The 24,434-nt window shown below is 44.1% G+C and overlaps 1 protein-coding gene across 3 annotated transcripts in view; it reads left to right on the top strand.

Moving 5' to 3' along the window:
* Positions 1-24,434, top strand: part of LOC127049447 (centromere protein F-like) — an 88,091-nt gene that overhangs the window by 9,209 nt on the left and 54,448 nt on the right. For 2 of the 3 annotated variants that reach the window (XM_050950207.1, XM_050950208.1), the window contains 5 exons: positions 944-1,140; positions 15,703-15,818; positions 16,992-17,083; positions 19,479-19,770; positions 21,894-22,096. In XM_050950207.1, coding sequence (XP_050806164.1) covers positions 944-1,140; positions 15,703-15,818; positions 16,992-17,083; positions 19,479-19,770; positions 21,894-22,096 — 900 coding nt within the window. The remainder of the gene's footprint in view (positions 1-943; positions 1,141-15,702; positions 15,819-16,991; positions 17,084-19,478; positions 19,771-21,893; positions 22,097-24,434) is intronic. The other variant, XM_050950209.1, reaches the window with a different exon arrangement.

The following is a 24,434-nucleotide window of genomic DNA, read 5'->3' as shown; positions in this document are numbered from 1 at the left end:
CATCAGAAATTGCCATACCATTAAAATGTAGAGTACCTACTAGCAGTTTTTTATGCTAATACTTACACTGTGAGCAGTGAATTGACACCTGTGTAAGGTAGTGAAGGAAAATTACACTAGCCCACTATCCAGGCCTTGCTGTGTATTCGGTCTTAAACTGTCACTGGCCTCTTGTTCTGGTAGTGCTTTTTTGGGACAATTCTAAGTCTAGTATCTCAAACTATCAGGGATAGGAATGTATGCTGTATACCTTGCAAAGGCTGGGAATATCAAATCTGTTTTCCAATGCTACATAACACAACACAGATCATGAGAGAGAGGATCTTGAAATTGTATTATTCTGATTACTATCTTACATCCGTGCTTCAAATCAGACATGGCTATTCTAGATGCTATCTTGAGGAAATGCAACTTGAGCATTGATCTCTAACTCTAGTCATTCAGGAAATACTGGTTGCTAACACTGACTGATCACCATCTTGCTCCTCTCCCTTCAAATCTGAGTCATGTGGCTTTTAAGTTTAACTCTTCTGAATGATGTGCAAGGGCTGTAAGCACTTTATTGGTCTGGATAGGTGCTTTTTATAACCAATACACTCTTCGAAGAACAGATGTGGGGCCACTTGTTAGAGAAATTAGATGACTTGTGGTGACTATGTATTTTGATTTTAAATGTTATACAGGGAAGGCGTCTTTTCAAAAATGTAATATGGGCATTGATAGAATAGCAAAATAGTTTTGTGCGTAACTGAAATTTTCAGTGCTGTCTGGCGTCTGAAATGTAGTGAATAAAAATATTCAAATACCACTTTTTTTTTATAGAGCAGAATTTGTTTCTTTTGTAAGTGCTCTCCACACTGCACTTTGAATAAAGATGTTTATTCCTAGGCTTGATCAAAATCTAAAAATAAGATTTTTTTTTAAAATTGACCGATCAAATTAGGTTGAAAATGAAAAAAATGAAGGCGCAACACTAAAAAGAGAAAACCAGAGCTTGATGGAATTGTGTGATAATCTTGAGAAAACAAAGCAGAAAATTTCACATGATCTTCAAGTAAAAGAATCACAAGTTAATTATCAAGCGGGACAACTAACTTCAAGCAAGAAACAAATTGAAAGACTAGAACAGGAACTTAAACGGTGAGACCTTACTGTTGTCCTTTAACTTTAAGTGTGACTGTTATCCCATTTAAGTATTATTTTGCTTAGACATGTAAATAACTGTCAAATTACTGTCTTTGTCCACTTTATCTTATTTTAATTTAACTATATTCCATATTTTAAAGAAGTTTGTGTTTGTGGCCAAAATTTTCAAACCTGGGTGCCTAAAACAAGGCTCCTAAGTCCCATGTTTAGGCCTCTAAATAAAGTGGTTTGATTATCTGACATAATGCACACCTGAAACTCCCACTAAGCCCCGTGGAATTCATAGGTACTCAGCACATTTCAGTATTTGGTCTTTTCTTTGTTGGGCTAAGAAGTTGTTTTTCAAACCTGTTAGCTTAACAGGATTGAAAAAAATATATGTACTTTTTGCCTGTCAAGATAAGACCTTTCATATAAGTGCCTAAATATGGACTTAGAAGCCTAAGGCCTTGCTTACACTTGAAAGTTGTCTTAGATAAATTTTGCTTTCTTCTTCTTCGAGTCCTTGTTTACGGCCATTCTGTGTTAGGTGTGCACATGACACGTACACAAGTGTCGGAAACTTTTTTTCCTTTAGCGGCTCCAGGCTGGTCCCCCGCTGGCCCGATCCCCTCCAGTTCCTTACCGTCCATGGTGTCGTTGGAAAAACCTCTTGCTCTCTTAGGAGAAGCAATCCCGTAGCCTTAGAAGTACATAGCTGTTATCAGTTGGTTAGCATTTCATTGTTGTTGGACACTAATAGATTAGGTGCTTGGAGGATTCCAGCACCTGCCCCAGGCCATGGGGCATGCCATAGGCCCAAGGATTTAAGGCTTGCGCCACGTGCCGCAAGCCTATGCCAGTTAGTGACCCCCACGACTCCTGTCCATATTGCCTAGGGGAAGCTCACCAAACAGAGAAGTGTAAGATCTGCAAGGCCTTTAAGCTGAGAACAGAGAAAGAGACTTTCGCTTAAAGCAGTTGCTGATGAGGGCCGCGCTGCAGCTATCGGACCTGAAACACCCAAAGTTGGTCCCAACCTCCTTGGTGCGGAGCGCTCCGGAGTCATTAAGAGACCCAATACCAGCCAAGCACCATAAGCCATCGGCCTTGGGACACCATAGTAGGCCCCAGCAGCGCTCATCTTCCCTGGTGTAGCCCAAGGCAAGATCAAAGGAGGGGCGCGGACACTCCCCGCAAAGGAGGCCAGCGCCATATCAGGCCCCGGGTACCGGGAAGAGCGAGATGGACACTGCACTGACTTTGGCACTGATGCCGCAAGTCCCTCAGTCCAGCCAGATGTGAACTCAGTGCCGATGAAGGGCTTGAGGGCGTAATAGATGAGCCCTCCACACCTGACACCTGTGAGACTGCAAAAGACCTCATCAAATTGTTGAAGGCGAGCCCCTTCCTGGCCAGGGAGAAGTCTCCGGCAGCTGGGCCCAGGGTGCCGTTGAAGGGAAAGCCGGCAATGGTGCACCCCTTGAGGTCACCATCCTGGCACCGCTCCCAGTGTTGGTCCCAGTTGAGCTCAGAGTTGGTAGATTCCCAGTTACCCTTGACTGCCAGAGGCGAGTCAACGCGTGCATTTAGTGCAGGACACATGGCGCTTCCTGGCACACCCCATCCTCGGGACTGGCACCAGGAGGAGAGGAGCCGGGAGTCGCTGAGGGCTCCCAGAAGGCACCTGTCTCGGTCCAGAGAGCAGCAGTACGGGTCCTGCTCCTGATCAGCAAGAAGCGGATTGTCAGCTTTCTGCCAACACAGATTGACAGCACCGCTATGGCCTTCGCACTCCGGCATCACCGGAGTCTGGTGCCGACTTGGGCCGATACAGCTACCCACAATGGGCTCCAGAAAGCAGGGTGGTAACAACAATGGGGACCACCAGGGCACTGGCCCTTCTGGACCATTTGGGCCTACTACCCAGCGTTAAGGTGCTCCCTCTAAGGCCAGCTACTCAGTACTGTGGTCCCGGTCCCTGCACCAACGCTCTTCTGTAATGGAAGCTACCATGTCCAAGCCATCTGCAGCCTCGCCGAGTGAGAAACTGGAGAGCCCGGCACCATGCCCAGTGCCGCCCCCTGGCCACCAGCCCCAGCCGGAACCCCTTCCCTTGAGGGAGAGGGACCAGGGTGACCAGCTGGAGGAAGCTGAGCAACTGCCAACTTCCTCGTCATCCCCGGATGAAGCGGTAGCAGGCACGGCGGTAACAGGACCTCCGCCAATAGATCATAAAGCCCACGAAGAGCTGCTAGTTAAGGTGGTCCATAACTTGGAATTGCAAGCCGAGGAGACGGTTGAGCAGGAGGACCCCATGGTGGACATTCTGAACCCAGAAGATCCATCCAGAATAGCACTCCTGCTCATTAAGACCATTCAGTCTAATTACATGACTATATGGCAGACCCTGGCATCCAGCGCACCAATAGCCAAGGGTGTGGAGCACAGATACTTCATCCCATCAAAAGGATACAACTTATTAATCTGCCACCCAAGCCCATGTTCCCTGGTAGTCTCGACGGTAAACGAGAGAGTGCCATGGGCAAAAGGCTCTGGCCTCCAAGGCCAAGGAGGCAAAATGCCTTGACCTGTTTTGGCAGGAAGGTGTATTTGTCAGGGGGCCTTCAGTTGAGGATTGCTAACCGCCAGGCTATCCTCAACAGGCATAACTTCAACTCCTGGATGGCAGTGGGGAAGTTTAGGGACAACTTCCCACAGGGCTCCCACCAGGAGTTCACGGCCCTAGTGGAGAAAGGCAGGGCCGTAGCGAAAACCTCCCTCCAAGCTTCCTTGGGCTCAGTGGCTGCGGCTGCCAGGACAGTCGTGTCTGGCATGGTCATGCGGTGCTCAGCGTGGCTTCAGGAGTCAGGTCTCCTGCCAGAGGTCCAGAATTCGGTCCAGGACCTTCCCTTCGAAGGGTCTGGACTCTTTTCGGACCAGACGGACACAAAGCTGCATAGCCTGAAGGACTCTAGAGCTACACTCAAGTTGCTGGGTATGCACACCCCGGTGACTCAGAGGAAGCCCTTTAAGCCATAGCCTCCTCCCCAGCGCCAGTACCAGCCTCATCCTCCACAGGAGCCTTACCTCAGGCGAGGCAGACTCAACAGGAGGCGGCGCAATAATAACAATAACTCCAATAGGCCAGAGCCAAGGCCAGCGTAAATCTCAGCCGGGCTCTAAGCCAGGCTTTTGAAGGTGCGCTTGAGGAAAGCATATCAGATCAACTACTGGATCCATCCCCTTGTTTCCTCATCCACCAGTCCCGCTTCTCCCGTGAGTGGTCCAGCATTATGTTGGACCGTTGGGTGTTACACATGGTGTGAAGCGAGTACACACTACAGGTTTTCCTTCCTGCCGACCCCCCCACCCCCCTTCCCTATCCCTGTTCAAAGACCCTTCTCACAAGTATCTCCAAGATAATAAGGAGGTTCACTCGCTCCTAGAGGTAGAGGCAGTACAGATAGTACCCTTAGCCCTAAGAGAGAGAGGTTTCTGCTTCTGCTATTTCCTCATCCCCAAGGCCAAAGGGGGCCTTCGACCCATTCTAGACCTGTGTGGGCTCAACAGGTTCCTAGTCAAGGTCCAGTTCTGCATGGTCTCTCTGGGCACCATCATCTCTTCCCTGGATCCAGGAGACTGGTACGCTGCCCTCAACATGAAGAATGCGTATTTTCATATCACCATCCACCCAGCACATCGCCAATTTCTGCTCTTCACCATAAACCAAGAACATTATCAGTTTGCTGTTTTACCGTTTGGCCTAGCTGCGGCCCCACAGGCATTCACAAAAGGTGTGGTGATGGTGGTGGCATTCTTTCGGAGGCAGAGGATTCGAGTTTACCCGTACCTCGACGAATGGCTCCTGGTGGGTCAGTCCAAAGAAGAGGTTCGGTCCCATGTGCAGATGGCCCTGAGTCTATTCTGCAAGCTTGGGCTTCTGGTCAACGTTTCCAGGTCCACTCTCGTGCCAAAGCAGAGAGTGGAGTTCATAGGGGCAGTCCTGGACATGGTACAGGAAAGGACGAGCCTTCCAGAATCGCAAATCCAGGCCATCCAACAAGCAGTGAACTCTGTGTCAGTTCCCCACTACAACGGGGATGTTGCCTGTGGCTTCTAAGCCACATGGCAGCTTGCACACATGTGGTCAAGCATGCCAGACTGAGAATCAGGACTCTGCAGGCTTGGCTCGCCTGTGTATACCACCCAGGCAGGGACCCTCTAGACTTGATAGTGACAGCCTCGGGGGACATTCTGGACTACCTGATGTGGTGGCAGTCCCAGACCGCGGTTTACGAAGGCATTCCCTTTGCCGCACAACAGCCAGACTTGATGCTGGTAACAGATGCATGAGACCTCGGATGGGGGGCTCACTTGGGGGACCTCAGGAACTAGGGCATGTGGTTGGGGGCAGAGCAATCGCTCCATATCAACGTGAAGGAGCTCAGGGTAGTTCGTTTAGCGTGCCAGACCTTTCACACCACTCTGAGTGGTCACTGCATGACAGTCCTGACAGACAACATGACCGCCATGTTTTACATAAACAAGCAGGGCAGAGCCTGTTCCTCCCTGCTCTGCCACGAGGCTCTCCTCCTCTGGAACTTTTTGCATAGCTCACACAATTAACCTACAGGCAGTGTATCTCCTGGGGGAGCAAAACAGGATGGAGGACCACCTCAGCAGGTCTTACTGCATGCACGAGTGGACGCTCAGAGCAGACATCGTGCTATCGCTCTTCCAGAAGTGGGGTTTTTCCCCGGGTGGACCTGTTCGCTACCGAGGGTAACACCCAGTGCCTGCAGTTCTGCTTGTTCCATGGTTGCAGCCCGGGCTCAATAGCCAATGCATTCGCAATTCCTTCCCCTGGTGCACAAGGTACTGCTCGAGGTGCGCAGGGACAGGGTTTCGATCATTCTCATTGCCCCGGCCTGGGCCTGCCAGCACTGGTTCACCACACTCCTGGAGTTGTCGGTGGAGGCCCCAATAACCCTGCCCCTATGCCAGGACCTCGTTACAGAGGGAGGCTTCTCCACCTCGACCTGTAATTGCTGCTTCTGACAGCATGGAAGCTATGTGGTTAAATGCTTTGGAGAGCCAGTGCTGCCTGTGCAGCAGGTTCTGTTTGGTAGTAGGAAGCCCTCTATCAGGGCGACTTACTTGGCTAAGTAGAAGTGGTTCTCGTGCTGGTGTGGATCACAACAGGTGCAGCCGCACCAGGCCCCAGTGCCGGCCATTCTAGAATACCTACTGCACCTCAAGCAGCAAGGGCTGGCCCTGTCCTCTATTAAGGTGCACCTGGTGGCTATCTCAGCCTTCCTTCCAGGGTTTTCAGGCAGCTTGGTTTTCTCCCGCCAAATGGTGGGGCGATTCCTCAAAGGTCTGGAAAGGATGTTCCCTTACTTGCACCCCCCAGTCCCTCCATGGAATCTCAGCTTAGCCCTTTCTGAGCTCATGGGGTCCCCTGTTCGAGCCCCTGGCTACCTGCTCCCTCCTCCACCTTTCCTGGAAGGTGGCATTCCTGGTGACCATCAGCTCGGCCAGAAGGGTATCTGAGCTGAGGGCTCTCACTTCAGAGCCGCCATACACTGTGTTTCACAAACACAAGATGCAGCTCCACCCACACCCTAAGTTCCTCCCAAAGGTGGTTTCACAATTCCATCTGGGCCAGGACATTTGTCTGCTGGTGTTTTTTCCCAAACCCCATGCGGACCTGAGTCACCGCAGCCTGCACATCCTGGATGTCCACCGAGCATTGGCATTCTACTTGGAGCGTACCAAGTCCTTTTGTAAATCTATGCAGCTGTTCGTAGTCGTAGCTGAGCAGATGCGAGGCCTTCTGGTGTTGGCGCAGCGAATCTCGTCATGGAGTACGAACTGCATTCGGGTGTGTTTATGACCTCGCTGGTGTCCCGGCTCCGGCAGTCACGGCCCACTAGACCAGAGTGCAGGCAGCTTCCGTGGCTTTCCTGGCACAGGTCCCTATCCAGGAGATCTGCAGGACAGCCACCTGGTCATTGGTGCACACCTTACGACCCACTATGCAGTCAACAGCAGGCACGAGAGCATGCGGCAGTTGACAAGGTGGTCCTCCGATCGATTGTCTCGTGACTCCTACCCTTACAAGGTAAGCTTGTAATTCACCTAATGTGGAATGGACATGAACAAGCACTCAAAGAAAGAATGGTTACTTTACCTTTTCGTGACTGTTGTTCTTCGAGATGTGTTGTTCACATCCATTCCACCACCCACTCTCCTACCCCTCTGTCAGAGTCTCTGGCAAGAAAGAACTGGAAGGGGTTGGGCCACCGGGGGTATATATACACAGTGCAGTGGAACCATTCTGGCGAGGCCCCACTGGCCCGCTAGGAGCTGCTAAGGCAAAAAATTTCCGACACTCGTGCACACGACGCACACATACCTAATGTGGAATGTACGTGAATAACACATCTCCTCCAAGAACAACAGTTACAAAAGGGTAAGTAACCATTCTTGTTTTATAGCATAGCTTGGTGTGTGTCCACTTTTAATTTTCTCTAATCCAACAAAACAACCTGCTTTTTTCCAGCATTAATTATTTCTCTTTTCAGAATGACATAAGTCCCCTGCAAGTATAGTTCTCATGGATGCATACATATCAGTATAAGCAATCCTCTAGCTTCAATCCCACAATGCAACTTTCCATTCCAGAGTGACTGTGTGTCTGGTAGTACTCTTGAACTCCACTGTCCAGGGTACAGAGACCTGGAAGTTGTCCTTACCTCGCTTTTAAATGTTTCTTCGCAGCAACATCTGTTCCTGTTCCCTGTTGCATTTTCACTGAATATAGCTTCCTAGGTCAGTCTCATGTTACTGTCTATTCCAAGAGGGCAGTGTTCAGTTTCCCTGCACTATGGGGGAAGGAGCATGTGTAGGCACAGCCACAGCACTCTTGAGGGAACAAGAATATTTACAGCAATTTGGTGAAGGCTGTATCAGAACTCAACCACCACACAAAGGAAAAGGAGTTGAGGCAGTGGTACCAGAAGGTGAAGAACAGATGAATTTTGGAGCCACCTGCATGACCTGTCTCATAGTGAGCTATATTCTGGAGGGACCCACCTCCTCTCTAACCCTGTGGGCACTCTGCGTCCTGGTGACGACAAGGAAATCCCTTCCCTGGAGTAATGGATGAGCGAGAGGTATCTGGCCCTCACCAGGAAGGTGGGGACAAAGAGGGATACAGCAAGTTGAGTGACAACCAGGAGCTGTTTCATACCTAGCCATGACGTGTATCAATGTTTCCTGTGTGGGCAAAGGCAGACTGTGATAGGTGAAAGTGGTTAATATCCCATTAAATAAACTATTGTCTGCTGATATGCATTAACTTTTGGCAAATGCATACTTGTGTGCTTACATTGTCAGTTCTTGCCAGAAGTGAAGTGGTATTTCCCACATATCCTCTGCATACCCCCCACTGTGGCTGCAACAATCAACCATTACTCCACATTCCCCACTTTGTCTGTCGCCCATAAGAGATGCTCTGGTGCAGGTTTTTACATTCTCAACCCTCCCAAATTGAACTGCCCCTCACCTAGTTTTTGTCAGAAGCTGTACCCAAATCTAGATCTAGTGCTCATATTATAATCAAATCTTCCTCTCAGAAAGACAGACTAGCATACAGTGTACTGAAAACATCTCTTTAAATCATTATTTTTACTGCAAAGATTCTAACTGCACTAGCAGCACGTGGCAGAATTGTTTGTAGCAAAGTCAATGAGGCAGAATTGACAATAACTGGCTTGATAAAGTTGATATCCTAGGATTACAAGTATGTACAGAATCTGTACACACACATAGTTATCTAATAGCACTTAAAGGCATTACATGTAGCTTGGCAAGGTACTATAACCCATGAATAGAAACATAGTGCACTCAAGGCTTAGAAAATTGATACAGCACTGCAAGGGTACTGATCTGATGGCAGTATCTACAGTGTGGAAAGTCAGCCTGAATTGCAAGTGCATACATACCACTTGGATCAGATAGACCTACCACAAAGGGGAGACACCTTGAATTTTAAACGTTTCAAGGAACACTATGGTCAGAGACAAAGAAAAGAAGCAAGTAAACGCATGTCAGTTGGTACGCCATCAGTTGGTGTCTTGCTGTAATTTGAGATACAAACAGAGCAGCCTGTTAATTTTTACACACAAAGCTTTCTGGGCACAATTTCACAGAAGACTTGCCCAAACATTATGTTGAAGGTACGCTTTGGTCAGCCCACCATGATATGGCACATTCCCCATGCCACTTTGCCAGGCCCTCTGAGGGGAATTATTGCAGAAAACAGCGTGGCTGCATACTTCCATGGGCAGATTAAGACTTTTTCTTAAACAGCTCTTTCTTTGCCACTTTGGGATCATCAAGGAGCATGACTTCCTGAAATAAGTGCCGTTATCTTTATTGAATACTATCCTTTTTATATATCTGAATGAACCCCCTCCCCTTCCCAAGGCATTGGGATAAGAAACCCTGATCTACTCTCCATGTAAGGTCTAGCACTCATTATGCTTTAGTAGTTTGGAGGCAATCCACATAGGTATGCTGTTCAGGGTGGGCAAATCTGAGTAGCTGCAATGTTATGTCAGGAAAGGATGCCTCCCTTCCTCTCTACCTAACAGCTCTCTGTTTATCCCTAAGGGTATGTCTACACTGTGGGATTATTCCAATTTTACAGAAACCAGTTTTTTAAAACAGAGTGTATAAAGTCGAGTGCACTTAGCCACACTAAGCACATTAATTCAGTGGTGTGCGTCCATGTACTGAGGCTAGCGTTGATTTCTGGAGCATTGCACTGTGGGAAGCTATCTCATAGTTCCTGCAGTCTCCCCTGCCCATTGGAATTCTGGGTTGAGATCACAATGCATGATGGAGCAAAAACAGTGTCGCGGGTGATTCTGGGTAAATGTCATTACTCAATCCTTCCTCCATGAAAGCAACGACAGACAATCATTTCACGCACTTTTTCTCTGGATTGCCCTGGCAGATGCCATAGCATGGTAACCATGGAGTCCATTTAGCCTTTTTTCACTGTCACTGTATGTCTACTGGATGCTGCTGACAGATGCGGTACTGCAGTGCTACACAGCAGCATTCATTTGCCTTTGCCAGGTAGCAGAGACGGTTACCAGCCCTATTGCACCGTCTGCTGCTTTGGAAATTGGCAATGATGGTTACCAGTTATATTGTACCGTCTGCTTCTGTCATGGGTGCTTCTAGCTGGCCTCGCTGAGGTCAGCCGGGGGCACGTGGACAAAAATGAGAATGACACCTCAGGTCATTCCCTTCTTTATGTTTTGTCTAAAAATAGAGTCAGTCCTGCCTAGAATATGGGGCAAGTCTACTAGAGAACCAGAGAGCACAGCTGCTTCAGGTCAGAGCCCCAGATATCCCGCAGAAATGATGAGCTGCATGCCATTCTCAGGGGTGCCCCTGCAACAACCCCACCCGTTGCTTCCCTCCTCCCACACCCGTCCTGGGCTACCATGGCAGTTAGTCCCCCATTTGTGTGATGAAGTAATAAAGAATGCAGGAATACGAAACACTGACTTTTTAGTGAGATGAAATGAGGGGGAGGCAGCCTCCAGCTGCTATGATATTCCAGGCAGGACATCTCCATTACTCATTAAAAGGTGGTGAGGAGAGGAGCACAGCCTCCCACTGCTATGATAGTCCAGAATTTCCATTAGATATGAAGGGGGGGGAGGGAGAGGAGAAGGGCTCAGCCTTCAGCTCCTATAATGAGAACGGTTACCAGCCCTATTGCACCATCTGCCAGGACTGAATCTCCAGGACACGAAGCTTAAAGCCATTTTTGCCCAGGCGCTCCCGGCCGACCTTACCAAGGCCAGCCAGGAGCACTCACAGGATGATGACGAGGACAGCTATCAGTCATATTGTACCGTACCATCTGCCACCGGGGCGGGGAGAGGATGCTGCTGTTTAGCGCTGCAGCACCCCGTCTACCAGCAGCATCCAGTAGACATATGGTAACATTGAAAAGAGGCGAGGAACGATTTTTTCCCTTTTCTTTGAGGGGGGAAGGGAGGGTAAATTGGTGACATATTCCCTGAACCACTGGTGACAATGTTTTTGACTCTTCAGGCATTGGGAGCTTAGCCAAGAATGCAAATACTTTTCGGAGACTGCAGGAACTGTGGGATAGCTCGAGTCCTCGGTCCCTCCTCCCTCCCTCCATGAGCGTCCATTTGATTCTTTGGCTTTCCGTTACGCTTGTCACACAGCACTGTGTTGAGTCCCTGCTGTAGCCTCTGTCTATCATAGCCTGGAGTTTTTTTCAAATGCTTTGGCATTTTGTCTTCTGGAACGGAGCTCTGATAGAACAGATTTGTCTCCCCATACAGTGATCAGATCCAGTATTTCCCGTACGGTCCATGCTGGAGCTCTTTTTGGATTTGGGACTGCATGGCCACCTGTGCTGATCAGCGCTCCACGCTGGGCAAACAGGAAATGAAATTCAAAAATTCGCGAGGCTTTTCTTGTCTACTTGCCCAGTGCATCCGAGTTCAGATCACTTTCCAGAGCAGTCACAATGGTGCACTGTGGGATACCGCCTGGAGGCCAATACTGTCGAATTGCAGCCACACTAACCCTAATCTGATATGTCAATACTGATTTCAGCACTACTCCCCTCGTCGGGGAAGAGTACGGAAATCGGTTTTAAGAGCCCTTTATATCAACATAAAGGGCTTCGTTGTGTGGACAGGTGCAGGGTTAAATCGGTTTAACGCTGCTAAATTCGGTATAAACATGTAGTGTAGACCAGGCCTAAGCTTGAGAGTGAGGCTCTCCTCAAGATTCTCCCTAATACCTGCACAGCTGTCTGGTCACTGTCAGAGCCAAGAGGAAGTACACAGAGAGAGACATTCTCTGTGAGGTTCTGCAGGTCTAAAAGTGAAATGCAAGGGCAGTAAGGCAGTGGTGTGAACAGCAGCTGAAGGAGTAGAGGGAGGACAAAGATGCAAAAAGAAATGCTGCTGCTGATCCAGCTGCTCAAATGAATTGTTGATCAATTATTGATTAAGAATCTCACTGCATTAGTTCACCCACTCCAAAGCATGGATAAATATGGGGTGTTGGCAGGGATCGTAGACACCTCATCCCCTTGTGCCAGTTCCCGCTGTACTCTACTCCCATGGACAACGTCTCAGGGAACAAAGAACTTTGATTACACATACAGTCATCTGTGATGCACTGACATCCAGTCTGCATATTGTACCTGTACCTAGGCAAGGTATATAGCTAGTAAAGTCAATTATCAGTTATCTTTTTTTTGTATGTCAAGCTTGCCATAGTGGTAGTAAAGTACATACTTGAAAGCTGGTGCAACTTTATTTTGACTTTTTGGTATTGCAGTGCTAGAAAATAATACAACTAGAAAGTCTTCCGTACTTCTGTAATTTACATGCACTGACTTTTTTTAGAAGTGCCTTTATTTAATCTACATATACACCACCTGTACTACACTGATGGTCATAGAAAAATTGAAAGTCTTCCATACTTCAATAACAAATTCTTTAAAAGTCGTGAATGTCACAAATTCCACACTTGTTCTATTAATAGTTTCATAGAAACAGGGTTAGGCTATTAGCTACTGTCGAAGTCAGCTTTTAAAGCTTCCTTTACCTGAACCGCATTAGCAATGCAACTGTTAGCTAGCCTATTTCAGATCCAGCCTGTCCACCTCACTCATCCACCCTGGCAAGAGGGTCTCTCAGAGAGTGCTGCATGCTGGGCATTGCATAAGAACAGAATGTTTTACTTGTTGATATGGAGCTTTAACATAAGACCCCTCCACTTATCTTGTTCTCTTCCAGCTGTGCCCACTTCACATTCCTTCTTCAGTTGCATAAGTGAGAGTCAAATCTTTCCTTGCTTCTGTCCAGCTTGCTAGTGTGTGGTTTCTTGAGGCAGAGAATTAACGGTAGGCAGTTTCCATAAACTGATTGACATGGAAATGTCATTAATTCCAGTTGGATGGAGTGGGGAGTCTGCTTTCAATATGTAATATAAAACCATGGGTGTCCTGAATTTCTCTGAACCAGCCAGTGTTTGTCAGTAACGTGTCCCTTGTGATCTACCACGGCATGCATAAATTTTGACGGTTTCGTTGTTTAGATGCTTATACGTTGGGCAGGGGGAGTACATAATGTGGATATTTCCCACCTATAACCCCAGCACATTGAGGGAAACCCAGCTTATTGAATTTTTTTCTTTTTTGCACGATTGTCTAGCCTAACTACCCTGTACAGTAGGGTATGCATTATTGTCTTGCATACCTCAGTGATGAGTGTCCTTACCATTGATTTTTTTTTTTTGTAACACCAAATTGATTACCCCACTAATTGATAGCAAACTGGTGGTGTAAGATTCCATAAGGCAGTCACCATTTGTTTCCCCACTGTAGGGTAACTCACTTTGCTGTTCCTGTGCTGGGGGAGTGGGCCAAGCTGAGCATGTAATTCTAGGAATGAACTTCTGCATCTTAAAGTACTAGAACCACTGATTGTCCCACCACCCATTAGACAGGCTCAAACCTGCCACTCCACCAAATGTGGTGGTTCCATGAATAGCCTCTGCATTTGTTTTCCAGTTATTCTCAATTGAGTCTTTGAATGCTGAGTCTTTGGGAATATAGCACTAGAGTACTTAGCCAGAGTGCAGCACGTTTTTTGCCAATACAACGCAATGCTATGTAGACATCATGCCACCAGAAGTGGCAGAGTGTAAAATGCACTTTACCAAAATAGTTTTGGCAGTGTCACCATGACAACAGGATTTTTATCACTGCAACTTTCTAGTGCAACTTTTTAGAGAGACAGGCTTGAAAATGTTGACCTAACACTAACTTTATCACTTATTAATAGAATATAATGAGTTTGGAGCTTATATGACCGTTAGGGGGATTGTTGTGCGTATAGCAGTAGCTTCATAAAATGAAATCTTAATAAAGCAATTTAATTATGAACATTGGGGGAGTCTGCCTACATACAGTTTACAAATTGTTTGATATTGGGGATCCTATGTCAGACTGCAAACTCCATTTTGAATGTGGGTCTTTTAGCCTCTGTCTTTTTACCTCCATCTTGGACTAAAATTCCAAGTGATGAGGGCATGGGGCTATCTATGATAGGCTGTTAAACTTTGATGATCATTTAAATGGAGCACCCTGGGACAAACCAAGGGCTACCATCTAGGCCAAACTAGTTTTTCAAAATCTGATTTCTAGGAGTTCTGATAACTAAGCAACAGAATCTGTGGTAAGGTACTTTAATTAGCTGATGAGGCTGATTGGGAGTCACCTGACAAAGGGGAGGAAGGAGGTAATAAAAGAGAGTCTCTACATGGGAAAAGGGGGCAAGGAGAGAAAAGACCACAGATACTCCATGATTCAGGGTAGAAACCATGTGCAGGAGGGCAGAGCAAGAGGAAGAATCCTGAACTAGAGGACTCTGATCTCAGTCCAAAGAATGCTCTAAGAGTGATGAGGAAATTGCGGCAGGGAATTGTGTATATGATTTTTTTTTTTTTTTGTCCAGGTAGTATACTTGCTGTGCTTGCTAATAGAGAGTGTTTTTTGGGAACCCTTGTAAAGTCTGTGTTCGACTATCACAGAGGTTCTCAAACTATTGTTCTGGTGACCCTTTTCACATAGCAAGCCTCTGAGTGCAACCCCCACCCACCATAAATTAAAAACACTTAATATATTTAACACTATTATAAATGCTGGAGGCAAAGCGGGTTTTGAGGTGGAGGCTTACAGCTCACGCCTGTAATAATCTCGCAGCCCCCTGATAAGTCCCAAACTCCAGTTTGAGAACCCCTGAACTACCACATGTCACTGGAGCTGTGAACTGTGTACCCAGAGTGCCCACAATGTTGGAGCTCTGGGAAAAGGGTGTGTTTAAGTCTGCAGGGTCAGTGCTGGCCTGGGTGCCTAAGACAGCTAGGTTGTGTGGTCCTAATTCTGTCAAGTGGAACTGAGAGCCTGTGCCCTGGAAGTGTACCAGAGAAGCCAAGGGCAAAAACAGTTGCTGCAGCCTATTCAGGCCAAGGAAAGCTTAAGAGCACAAATCAAGCATATTGGGACCCAAACACAGCAGTCTTGCGAATGTCCAGCAGAGGGAGCTTTATTAGAACTGTGACCCATCTTATTATAATCATTGTAATTGCTTTTCATCCATGTGTCCTTTTTGTGTATAATTTTTAGTTTTGAGTCTTCTGAAATATTAAGCCTTGAGTGTATATAACACAATTGTCTCTCTCATATAAGAGAAAATTTAAATAAACAAATATCACTAGAAGTGAAAGTAGATTCCAATATTTATTTGAAGGTGTCATTATAATCTAGAATTGATCTATAAATGTTTTAGTGATATCTTTATTGTACCAAATTTTGTATTTCTTGAATAACCAAAATTGCCATTCAATGTTCATTTTGGGCTCTTAATGTGTGATCGGGCCCTGTTTCTTTCTGTAACTAATTCCTTGCACTTCTAATTCTCTTTTAAACAGGTACAAATCTGAACTTGAGAGAAGTCAGCAAACATTGATTACAGGAGACTTATCACTCAGTAGTACACCACAGAAGAACTTTACTGCTCCTTTAACACCAAATCAAAATCACAATGGTAATTTTCCCCCCTTATCTAATAAGCAATTGAATAAAATGTAAATTCCTTTGAAACTACATGTCATTCCAGAAGCATAAAAGAAAACAAAAGGTGAATGAAGAAAACAGCTGACCTTGTGTTTCTCTTATAATCTATAATTTTCCAATATTTGAAAATTAATTCCCATGATTGAATATGTAGGAGTTCAAGTGAGCATGGTTTGTGAGTCCAAGACTATGCTTTGTCTTGATTCAGGGGAGGGTACAAATGCGGATACTAATATGGACATAACACGTACATCCTAACTAATTATGTTCTATAACAAAATATTCAGGTGAAGTTTTCATTCAAAATAATTGAAATGCAGTTTTACGGGCTGGTGAATCGGGGGCTTGAGGGATTTAGTAGTAAGTGCTCAGAGTTCAAAATGCTTACCAGAGACAATGTACCATCACACAATTTCCTTGAGTTTAGGGTTGTGAAATTCAGAATCGGCAATACAAAACAGAAAAATTTCATGGACACCAAAACAAGATTTTGCCAAAAACTTCAATTTGGCAACCTGCCTAACGAGTTGGAGATCAGTTCTTGTTCTCCTTTGAAAGCTGAGATTTCAGATGCTTTCTGAAGATGCAAAGCATTTTGGCTATGGTGTTGCTTGAGAAAGTGGCTGCTACAGTTATGTAGGAATTAAAGTGGAGAGAAGCAAGATGTGACTTTAGGCTGAGTTTTCAAATGTGTAGTGATTCCCATTATCAAGAAGTTAGGTGTCCAACTCCCACTGATTTTTCTTTTGAAGCTCCTTTGAATATCTGAATCTCAGTGCCTGATATTTTAGTCATGCTACAAATGAATATTAATGCCAGGGAAATGATGGGGAAAAAAACTTCATTAAGGTGATATTACAATATACATTTGTACCCCTGGTATTGGTCCCTGAGTCTTGTGCTTCATTTTCATTGTGGCCCTGAGTTCTAGATCTCAGTTTTCAGTCCCTGAACTATTCAGTTTTATTGGTTTTAGAAGAACTCCCCTTGAATCGTTGTCTTAATATATCACTATATATAGAGATTAATGAGGGCTGTTGCTTTTACCACCCTTGTCTAATATTAGGTATAAGAAATGGAATAGGGAAGATATTGTGTATGAAATGAGCCAGATTATTAGCAAATATTCACTGTCAATTTGTAGATTCTAAATTTGAAGAACTCCAAGAAAAATACAGTAAAGAAGTTGAAGAAAGAAAAAGGCTGGAGGCAGAACTGAGAAATATCCAGGTTAAAGTAAGTATACATTTGAAATGGGGTATATAGGATCTCAATCTCCTTTAATGTGTGAAATGGAGAAAGGTGCAGTTCTTCAAAATTAGCCATATGATTTTTCAGAGGAAGTGGTAATATTAAATTTGTTCAGTGTTCATGCCATTGAGATTAAAGTGTATATTTAAAAAGAGTAAGCAGTGGATGTGGTTAATTTTCCGACAGCATTTTCCAAAAGTTAGTGCTAATTAGAATACACAAAAAGGACTTTTTAAACATATTGTTTTCGTGTAAATAATCACACATGACTGAGAATTTCTCATTACCCACAGTTATAAAGAGGGATAGAATTTATGCAGAATGTATATGTTTTTGCATTTAAAGTCTGAAAATGATCTTGTAGGTTTTCTGTTTTAAAAACAAAACAAACAAAAAACCTAACCTACTCAAGTTGGGCATAGTTCTGTTTTACCACCTTAAGAATATACTACTTCATCATACTTAAATCCTTTTTTAGTAAACTTGTACTGATAACCTACAAACAAAATGAATAAAATACATGTAAAATCACTTTCTAGTAAATTTAAAAGTTTACTTACACAATAAACTCAGTGTAAATATCCAGGAATATTCCCATTACAGTTTTTCAGTTGGTGCTTGCTTTTTGGCAGTTTTAAAGACTTATAGTGCTCCCACTGAAGTCAGGGATTAAATTCTTGTTAATTTTGGGGAGCAGTATGGAGCCCTTAGTGCTTTAGTGTCAAACTCCATTCAAATGTTAGACATATTGGAAAACCAGGTTCAGTAAGTACCAATACCAGCTTCTTCGTATTTTTAGAATGTAAGAACGGCCCTACTGGATCAACCCAATGGTCCATCTAGCCCAGTATCCTGCTTTCTGGATGGTGCCAGATGCTTCAGAGGGAATGAACAGAATAGGGCAATTTATTGAGTGACCCATCACCTGTTATCTAATCCCAGCTTCTGGCAGTCAGAGGTTTAGGGACACAGAGATTGTCCAGTGAAAAAAATTTCTGATATTGGAGCCAAAACATGTTTTTTGAGTACAGGTATTTTGTAAAAATAAGTGCAAATAAATGAGTCTCTCTTGTGTGTGGAATGATTTACATGTAGAATTCTTGCTAATGTGATCACACATTTGGAGATTAATAGAGTCCTGTAACAGGTCAAGACTCATCTCTGTCGTCCTGGAAATTGGCTCCTGCTGTCGTCCTGGAAATTGGCTCTTTCACTGCCTTGGAGCGCTCTCTGCAAGCCCCTGTCTCGCCTTCCCAGGCCCCCATGTCCCTCTCGGACCCCAGTGCCTTTTTCCACTGGGGTTCTGCCCCTTGCAGTACCCCCAAAGTCTTGGTGGATCTCCCCTCCCCAGAGAACCCCTATGCCTACCTTACCTCAGTCTTGGCTACTGCCAGTCCCCATCTAGTCCCCATTCACTGGGGCAGACTGCAATATGATGGCCACTCATCAATAGCAAAGAGGGTTTGGGCCTGCTGCCTCTGCCTACCCATGGGCTGCCCTCTGCAACCCCAGTACCTTTTGGCCTTGCACTAGGCCAGGAGCCTGGGGGGTTTCCAGACCGGAGCTCCCCAGCTCCTCTTGGCGTCCCCCAGCCCTGCTTCACTTTAGGTACGCTCCCTAGCAGCCAGGCCCTTCTCCATCTAAAGGCAGAGAGGTAGTCTCAAAGCCCCTGGCTCACAGCCCTTTTATAAGGGCCATCTGTGTTCTGTTTGGGGCATGGCCCCAGCTGAGGCTGCTTCCCCAATCGCAGCGTGTCCCTCCCGCCCCCGGCTCTAAGTCCTTTAAGGCAGGAGTAGGGCAACCACCCTGCTACAAGCCCTTAGTCTAAAATGGAGCTATATTTGTCCACAGAACACAAATAAGTATCAGATCTAATTTACAGTAAGTCTAGAACTAAATACATAAATGAATGTTGTACATGTCAACAGCTAGCTTTACAAAAGTGATCCGATTGTGAGGAATGTGGAGGGAAGGTACCTCAGTGTTAACTGATAGGATACCTCTCTTAAAAAACAAAACGAACTTGATATACTAAATATAAGGAACCAGAAGTCAAACTTCTTGTCATTGAGATGCTGGCCAGCTTAGATATATTTGAACTGAACCCTATTCAGTTGCCTGTGATGTTAGTCGGCAAAGTATTCCAGTCAGTTGACTGTTGGGGGTGTAAAAGCAGGCTGATGTGAATTGTATAGTCCTTTACGCTGATGGATGATATGTCACTGACTCTGTTAACAAAAATTGTCACTGACAGCTTGACCTATTGCCCTACCTTATTTCCACCATGCAGTAGTGAATGAATTCTCTTATAAATTGTCAGATATAGAGCTGTGTAAGGTAGATATGCTTTTTTTTTCTCTCTTTTTTTTTTTAAAAATAGAAAATAAATCATTCTCATCCTCAAAGTACTAAGAGTCACAGAGAGATTGCTCGGCATCAGGCTTCTTCAACAGTGTTCTCATGGCAACAAGAAAAGACATCAAACTGTCCTTCATCCAGCAATCAAGAAACCCCTTTAAAGAGAAGTTTTACTTCATCCCATTTTCCATGGGAACAAGAAGCAACTCCTAGCCACAATGGCTTAAGATCAAAGAAGACAGATTTCAACAACAGTTTCTCTGACAATTTTGGTAATTCTTCTGTCATTGAGCAATTAAAAACACAGAACCAAGGTATCTTGCAAGTGTAGTTATGACTTTAAATCTATTTTATAAATAAGGTCTTTTTTTAAAGATAATAAAAACCCTCTATGTTTAAGGACTTCACTGAAGACTGTTTGTATATAAAATGGGGGTAAAATACATACTCAGCTTGTGAGACTTTTTGAGATCTCTGGGTAAAAAACACTATTTAAGTGTTTATAAATCAATAAAATAATTAATAAAGTTCTTCCAGTATGAAAAAATTAACTGAGTTAAGAAATTGGCTTGTTTTATTGTGTTTTGAATGTAATTCTTTGGAAGATTCTGTAGAGTAATCTGCTCTATCAAGAAGCCATTTTTTCATGGAGATCCTTGCCTGGTTAAACTAAAACCACAGTAGAATAAGCATCTGGAACTTCTTCAATTGAGAATCTTTTTCTCTCTTTCTCTCTTTCTTTCTACCCCAGCTCTGGCTATACTAGAGAGCTTACAACTGCATCGGTGCAGCTGTGCTGCTGTAAGCTCTGTAGTGTAGCCACTCTAAGCCGATGGGATAGAGGTCTCCCGTCGGCTTATTTAGTTCAGGCCCCCACAAGTGGTGGTTACTATGTCGACGGGACAAGCACTCCTGCCGACATAGTGCTGTCCACATTGGCACTTAAGTCTGTGTAAGTTATGTCGCTCAGGTGGGTGACTAATTCACACCGCTGAACAACATAACGTATATCGACTTGAACTGTAGCGTAGCCATAGTCTCAGTGCGGCTGTGCAGGATATCCACTTGGAAGTCTTTGTAAACATTTAATAAACACTATAGGATGAACTTTATCCTAAGCATATAAGGTGACAAGTGATTTAGGGCCATTTCATGTCTTGTGCTCTGTCATTCTATCTTTGGTCTTCAGATTTTCTGTCAGTTAATTTTGTTACATTGTTGCAAGTGTTTGGAGCAGAGTCTGTAGCCTCCATTTTTTGAGTGAGTGGATGGGTCTCCTTTCTTAGATTTCTACTTTAATCCAATTAAGCCAAAATTGTTGGCAGGTGGTCTTCAGAAAAGATAATTTTTAAAATGGTAATGCTGTTCTGCAGGGTAGTTTTATCAATTCAAACACTCACCCTTTGCTTACGGTTAGTTAAAATGCGTAGAGTTTTCATTCAAGGTTTAATTTATAGGCACGGTCACATCGTAAAGTTCATTGCAAACTTAAGCTGAAGTTTCAGCTTTGGAAGAATGAAGGGTTTTTTTTGGGAGAGTGGGGCAGGGAGAAGAGTCATTGACCAAAAAAAAGGGAAAATTCTCTACTGCTATTGGCTGCCATCTGTTCGTTTGCAGCTAGAGTATCAGTGGAATAGATCCCCATGAAAGAATGATCAGATCATTTATTTCACATGCTAATACTCTCAAATTGCTGACTAGTATTCTTCATGTACAAAATTCCATTGAAGTGTGTGGAAAAGGTTCTGACCCGCCCCAAACACAGATGTATCATGACAAAAGCAGTTTTTATTTGTAGATGCGCAGTGTTTTAGTGATGTGAAAAAGACCACATTTACTAAAGGCCCATAGATGGTATTTACTGAAGGGCCCTTCCAAAAAGTGAGACATATTGAATAAGATAAATGAACACTATTTACTTAAATTTGGCCCAAAAAATAGGTTTGTAATAGCTTTTCTTAAGAAGCAACTTTTCCAAAACTTAAGACCAAATAGAAATGTTTCAATAACTTTTTAGAAAATTCCAGTGGAGGTAGTTCTTAAACAAAGAGCCTCTGCAAAATTGGTGGCCAAAACACCGTAACATTGTGCATAAGAATCAGAAAATGAAGCTAGTAAAAAACAAAGTGAAACTGATCTACAGTCATTATCCTAGCTCAAAAACTAAACATAAATTTTGCCAACTAGACTTTTAAAGGCCTTTCAATTTTCCTAATTTGATAATAGATTTCAATTTTTTTATATTGCTATAAATTTAACCCGATAAGCAGTTATTAAATAGTTTTTATTTTGTATTCGCATTTGATAGCTGCCTGAAGTGTTATCAAGTGCACAGAATATGTCTAATTAGAATGTGTAGGCTGCTTTAAAGTACTAGTACAGTAAGTACCTTTTTAAGTAGATGACATCATAGTAATCATTTTTCTTTTAAATTAAGAATTACGCTCCAGAGTTGAAGAACTAGAGCATCAGCTACAAGATCAAGAAAAAGAAAAGAAATTCCATATGAACAAACTTCAAGAAACTCAACTCCAGCTGGAGAAAACAAAACTGGAATTCACAGAAAAAGATTCTGTTTTGCACAAAATTAGAGATGAATTGAATAGAATGACAGCACAATGTGATCAAACTGCTGCCCAGGTACCATGTTGCATCAGGCCTCTTCTGGCTGCTTTTATCATTATTATTAGCAGTAGTGTGTGTCAAACATTCAGTCATATTTACAGGATTCAAGATACTTGAATAATGTTTCTTAGAACATCCTGAGGATAATGAATTGAAAGTATGTATTATGTTGGACAGCCTAAAATTCTTAATTAGCTTGTCATTTTCTGCAAGGTTCCAAGCACTTCTTAGCAGATATGTAGCATCTTGCAGCCTCATGCCTTTGGGCATTATTCACTGGAGATCTGGAACATCTCCAATAAATAGGGCCCTGCCAAATTCACAGCCATAAAAAACGCATCACGAACTGTGAAATCCAGTCTTATTTGTACTTTTACCATATTCTATACAGATTTCACGGGGGAGATCAGCATTTCTCAAATTAGGGGTCCTTCTGCACTGCCTTCAGAGCTGGGCGACCGGAGAGCGGTGGCTGTTGGTCGGGCACCCAGTTCTGAAGGAAGTGCCCTGCCTACAGCCTCACAGAAGTAAGGGTGGCAATATCATACCATGACATCCTTACTTCTGTGCTGCTGCTGGTGGTAGCTCTGCCTTCAGAGCTGGGCTCCCGGCCAGCAACTGCCACTCTCCAGCCATCCAGCTCTGAGCAGTGCCACCACCAGCAGCAGCACAGTGGAAAGGGTAGCAGCACTGCAACCTGCTCCACAATAACCTTGCGACACCTCTTTACCCCCCCTAACTCCTTTTTGGATCAGGACCCCTACAATTACAACACCATGAAATTTCAGATTTAAATAGCTGAAATCAAGAAATGTATGATATTTAAAATTCTATGACCGTGAAATTGAACAAAATGTACCGTGAGGCTCTACGAATAAGGTTGCATGGAGCAAGAATGACACCTGGTGGCCAATTGTGACCTTAAAGGGACACTGTCATATAGTTTAACATTTTCAACCTAAACTATCATAAATTCAAGGGAGAATTACTTGGATTCTAAACTATCCCATGCTAAATACTTCTGTAAACTCAAGTTAAGGATGAAAATAAATTTAATTACTACAATAAATTTGTAGTAATTAAAAATAACAAGTATTAAAAAATACAGGAAATTCACAGTTAAGTTAAACGTAACGTGCAACCCAACATTTTAAAATTTGGAAATGTATAATTAAGGCTCTCAAACAACCTCAACTCTGCCTCTTCAGTGACTCTAGCCTCTAATCTTTCTTCCTGGAAAATGTGCTGTTTTCAAGTCCTTCACATTAGGTCTCTATATTGAACTGGTGTTTTGATCAAGAGATTTTTGTACTAGTTCTGGGACAATTTGTAAAAGCCATTGTATTCTTGGGTTAGTGAACAGACCACTGCTATCCCTTTGTAACTTTTTTCCCTTCGAATGATTGTCCATATGTGCAGTTTGCTGACAGTGTGCAATGCACCCCACTCACCCATGTTAAGTTTCATGCACCTGGAGCATTCTCATGTCCTGCACCGAGAGCATAAAAGGGTGGAGAAGGCCTGCCACCACTCAGTTCCTCTCATGCCTCCTGGCTTTGAGATGAACATGGGCAGTGAGCAGTGCTAACAAAACAGCTGGCTCTTTTCAAATTTGTGCATAGCATAGATAGGGATAGTTAGTTGTTGCCCATTGGCATTTTGGTTTTTCTTAGGAATAGGTTTCATTTTTTAACCAGAATAGCTATTTCTTTCTGGTTCCAGGATGCCGCCTTCTAAGTCCTCTGGATTTACATACTGTCTATCAAACAAGGGCACTATACCCTTTAATGTTTGGCATTTAAAATATTTATTTTGTTTGGGAGCATATCCCTGGAAAATGTACTATTTGCAAGTTCTTCATTTACAGGACCTGCAAATCTAGAGAAGCCCTGCTCCAGATGTAGTTAATGAGTAAAGCAATGAGACTAGCTTCAGGCCCTGGGTCTTATAACCGTCCTGTAAATGCCTTCTCTGCTCCTTAGAGTGCTAGTACTGGGTCCCTAACTTCCTGGGCCTCATCAGCAACATCCTGTTTCAAAATCTGGCATGTTGGGCAAGAAGCTTTCTGTGAAAAATGTACAGGGTATGGAATAGTCCAGAGATGATCACAAACTAAGAGTTCCTGAAAGAGAAGGGAGGAGAAGTCTAAGCTTTTATGCAGACCCAACTTATGCTATCTTTTGTCCGGACAAAGTGTCTTTAGGACATATTCTGTGTTCCTACTGACAGTTGTCACAGACTTAAATCTAAACCAGCGGATTCATCTTCCATATTTTTCTTTGAACCACCCGCTTCTAAGGCTGATGCTATGCTCCATATGTTGAATATCAGACGTGCTTTGGCATGTTAATTT

Source organism: Gopherus flavomarginatus, chromosome 4 (assembly GCF_025201925.1).
Source record: "Gopherus flavomarginatus isolate rGopFla2 chromosome 4, rGopFla2.mat.asm, whole genome shotgun sequence".
NCBI lineage: Eukaryota > Metazoa > Chordata > Testudines > Testudinidae > Gopherus > Gopherus flavomarginatus.
This window is presented reverse-complemented; position numbering and strand designations above follow the sequence as displayed.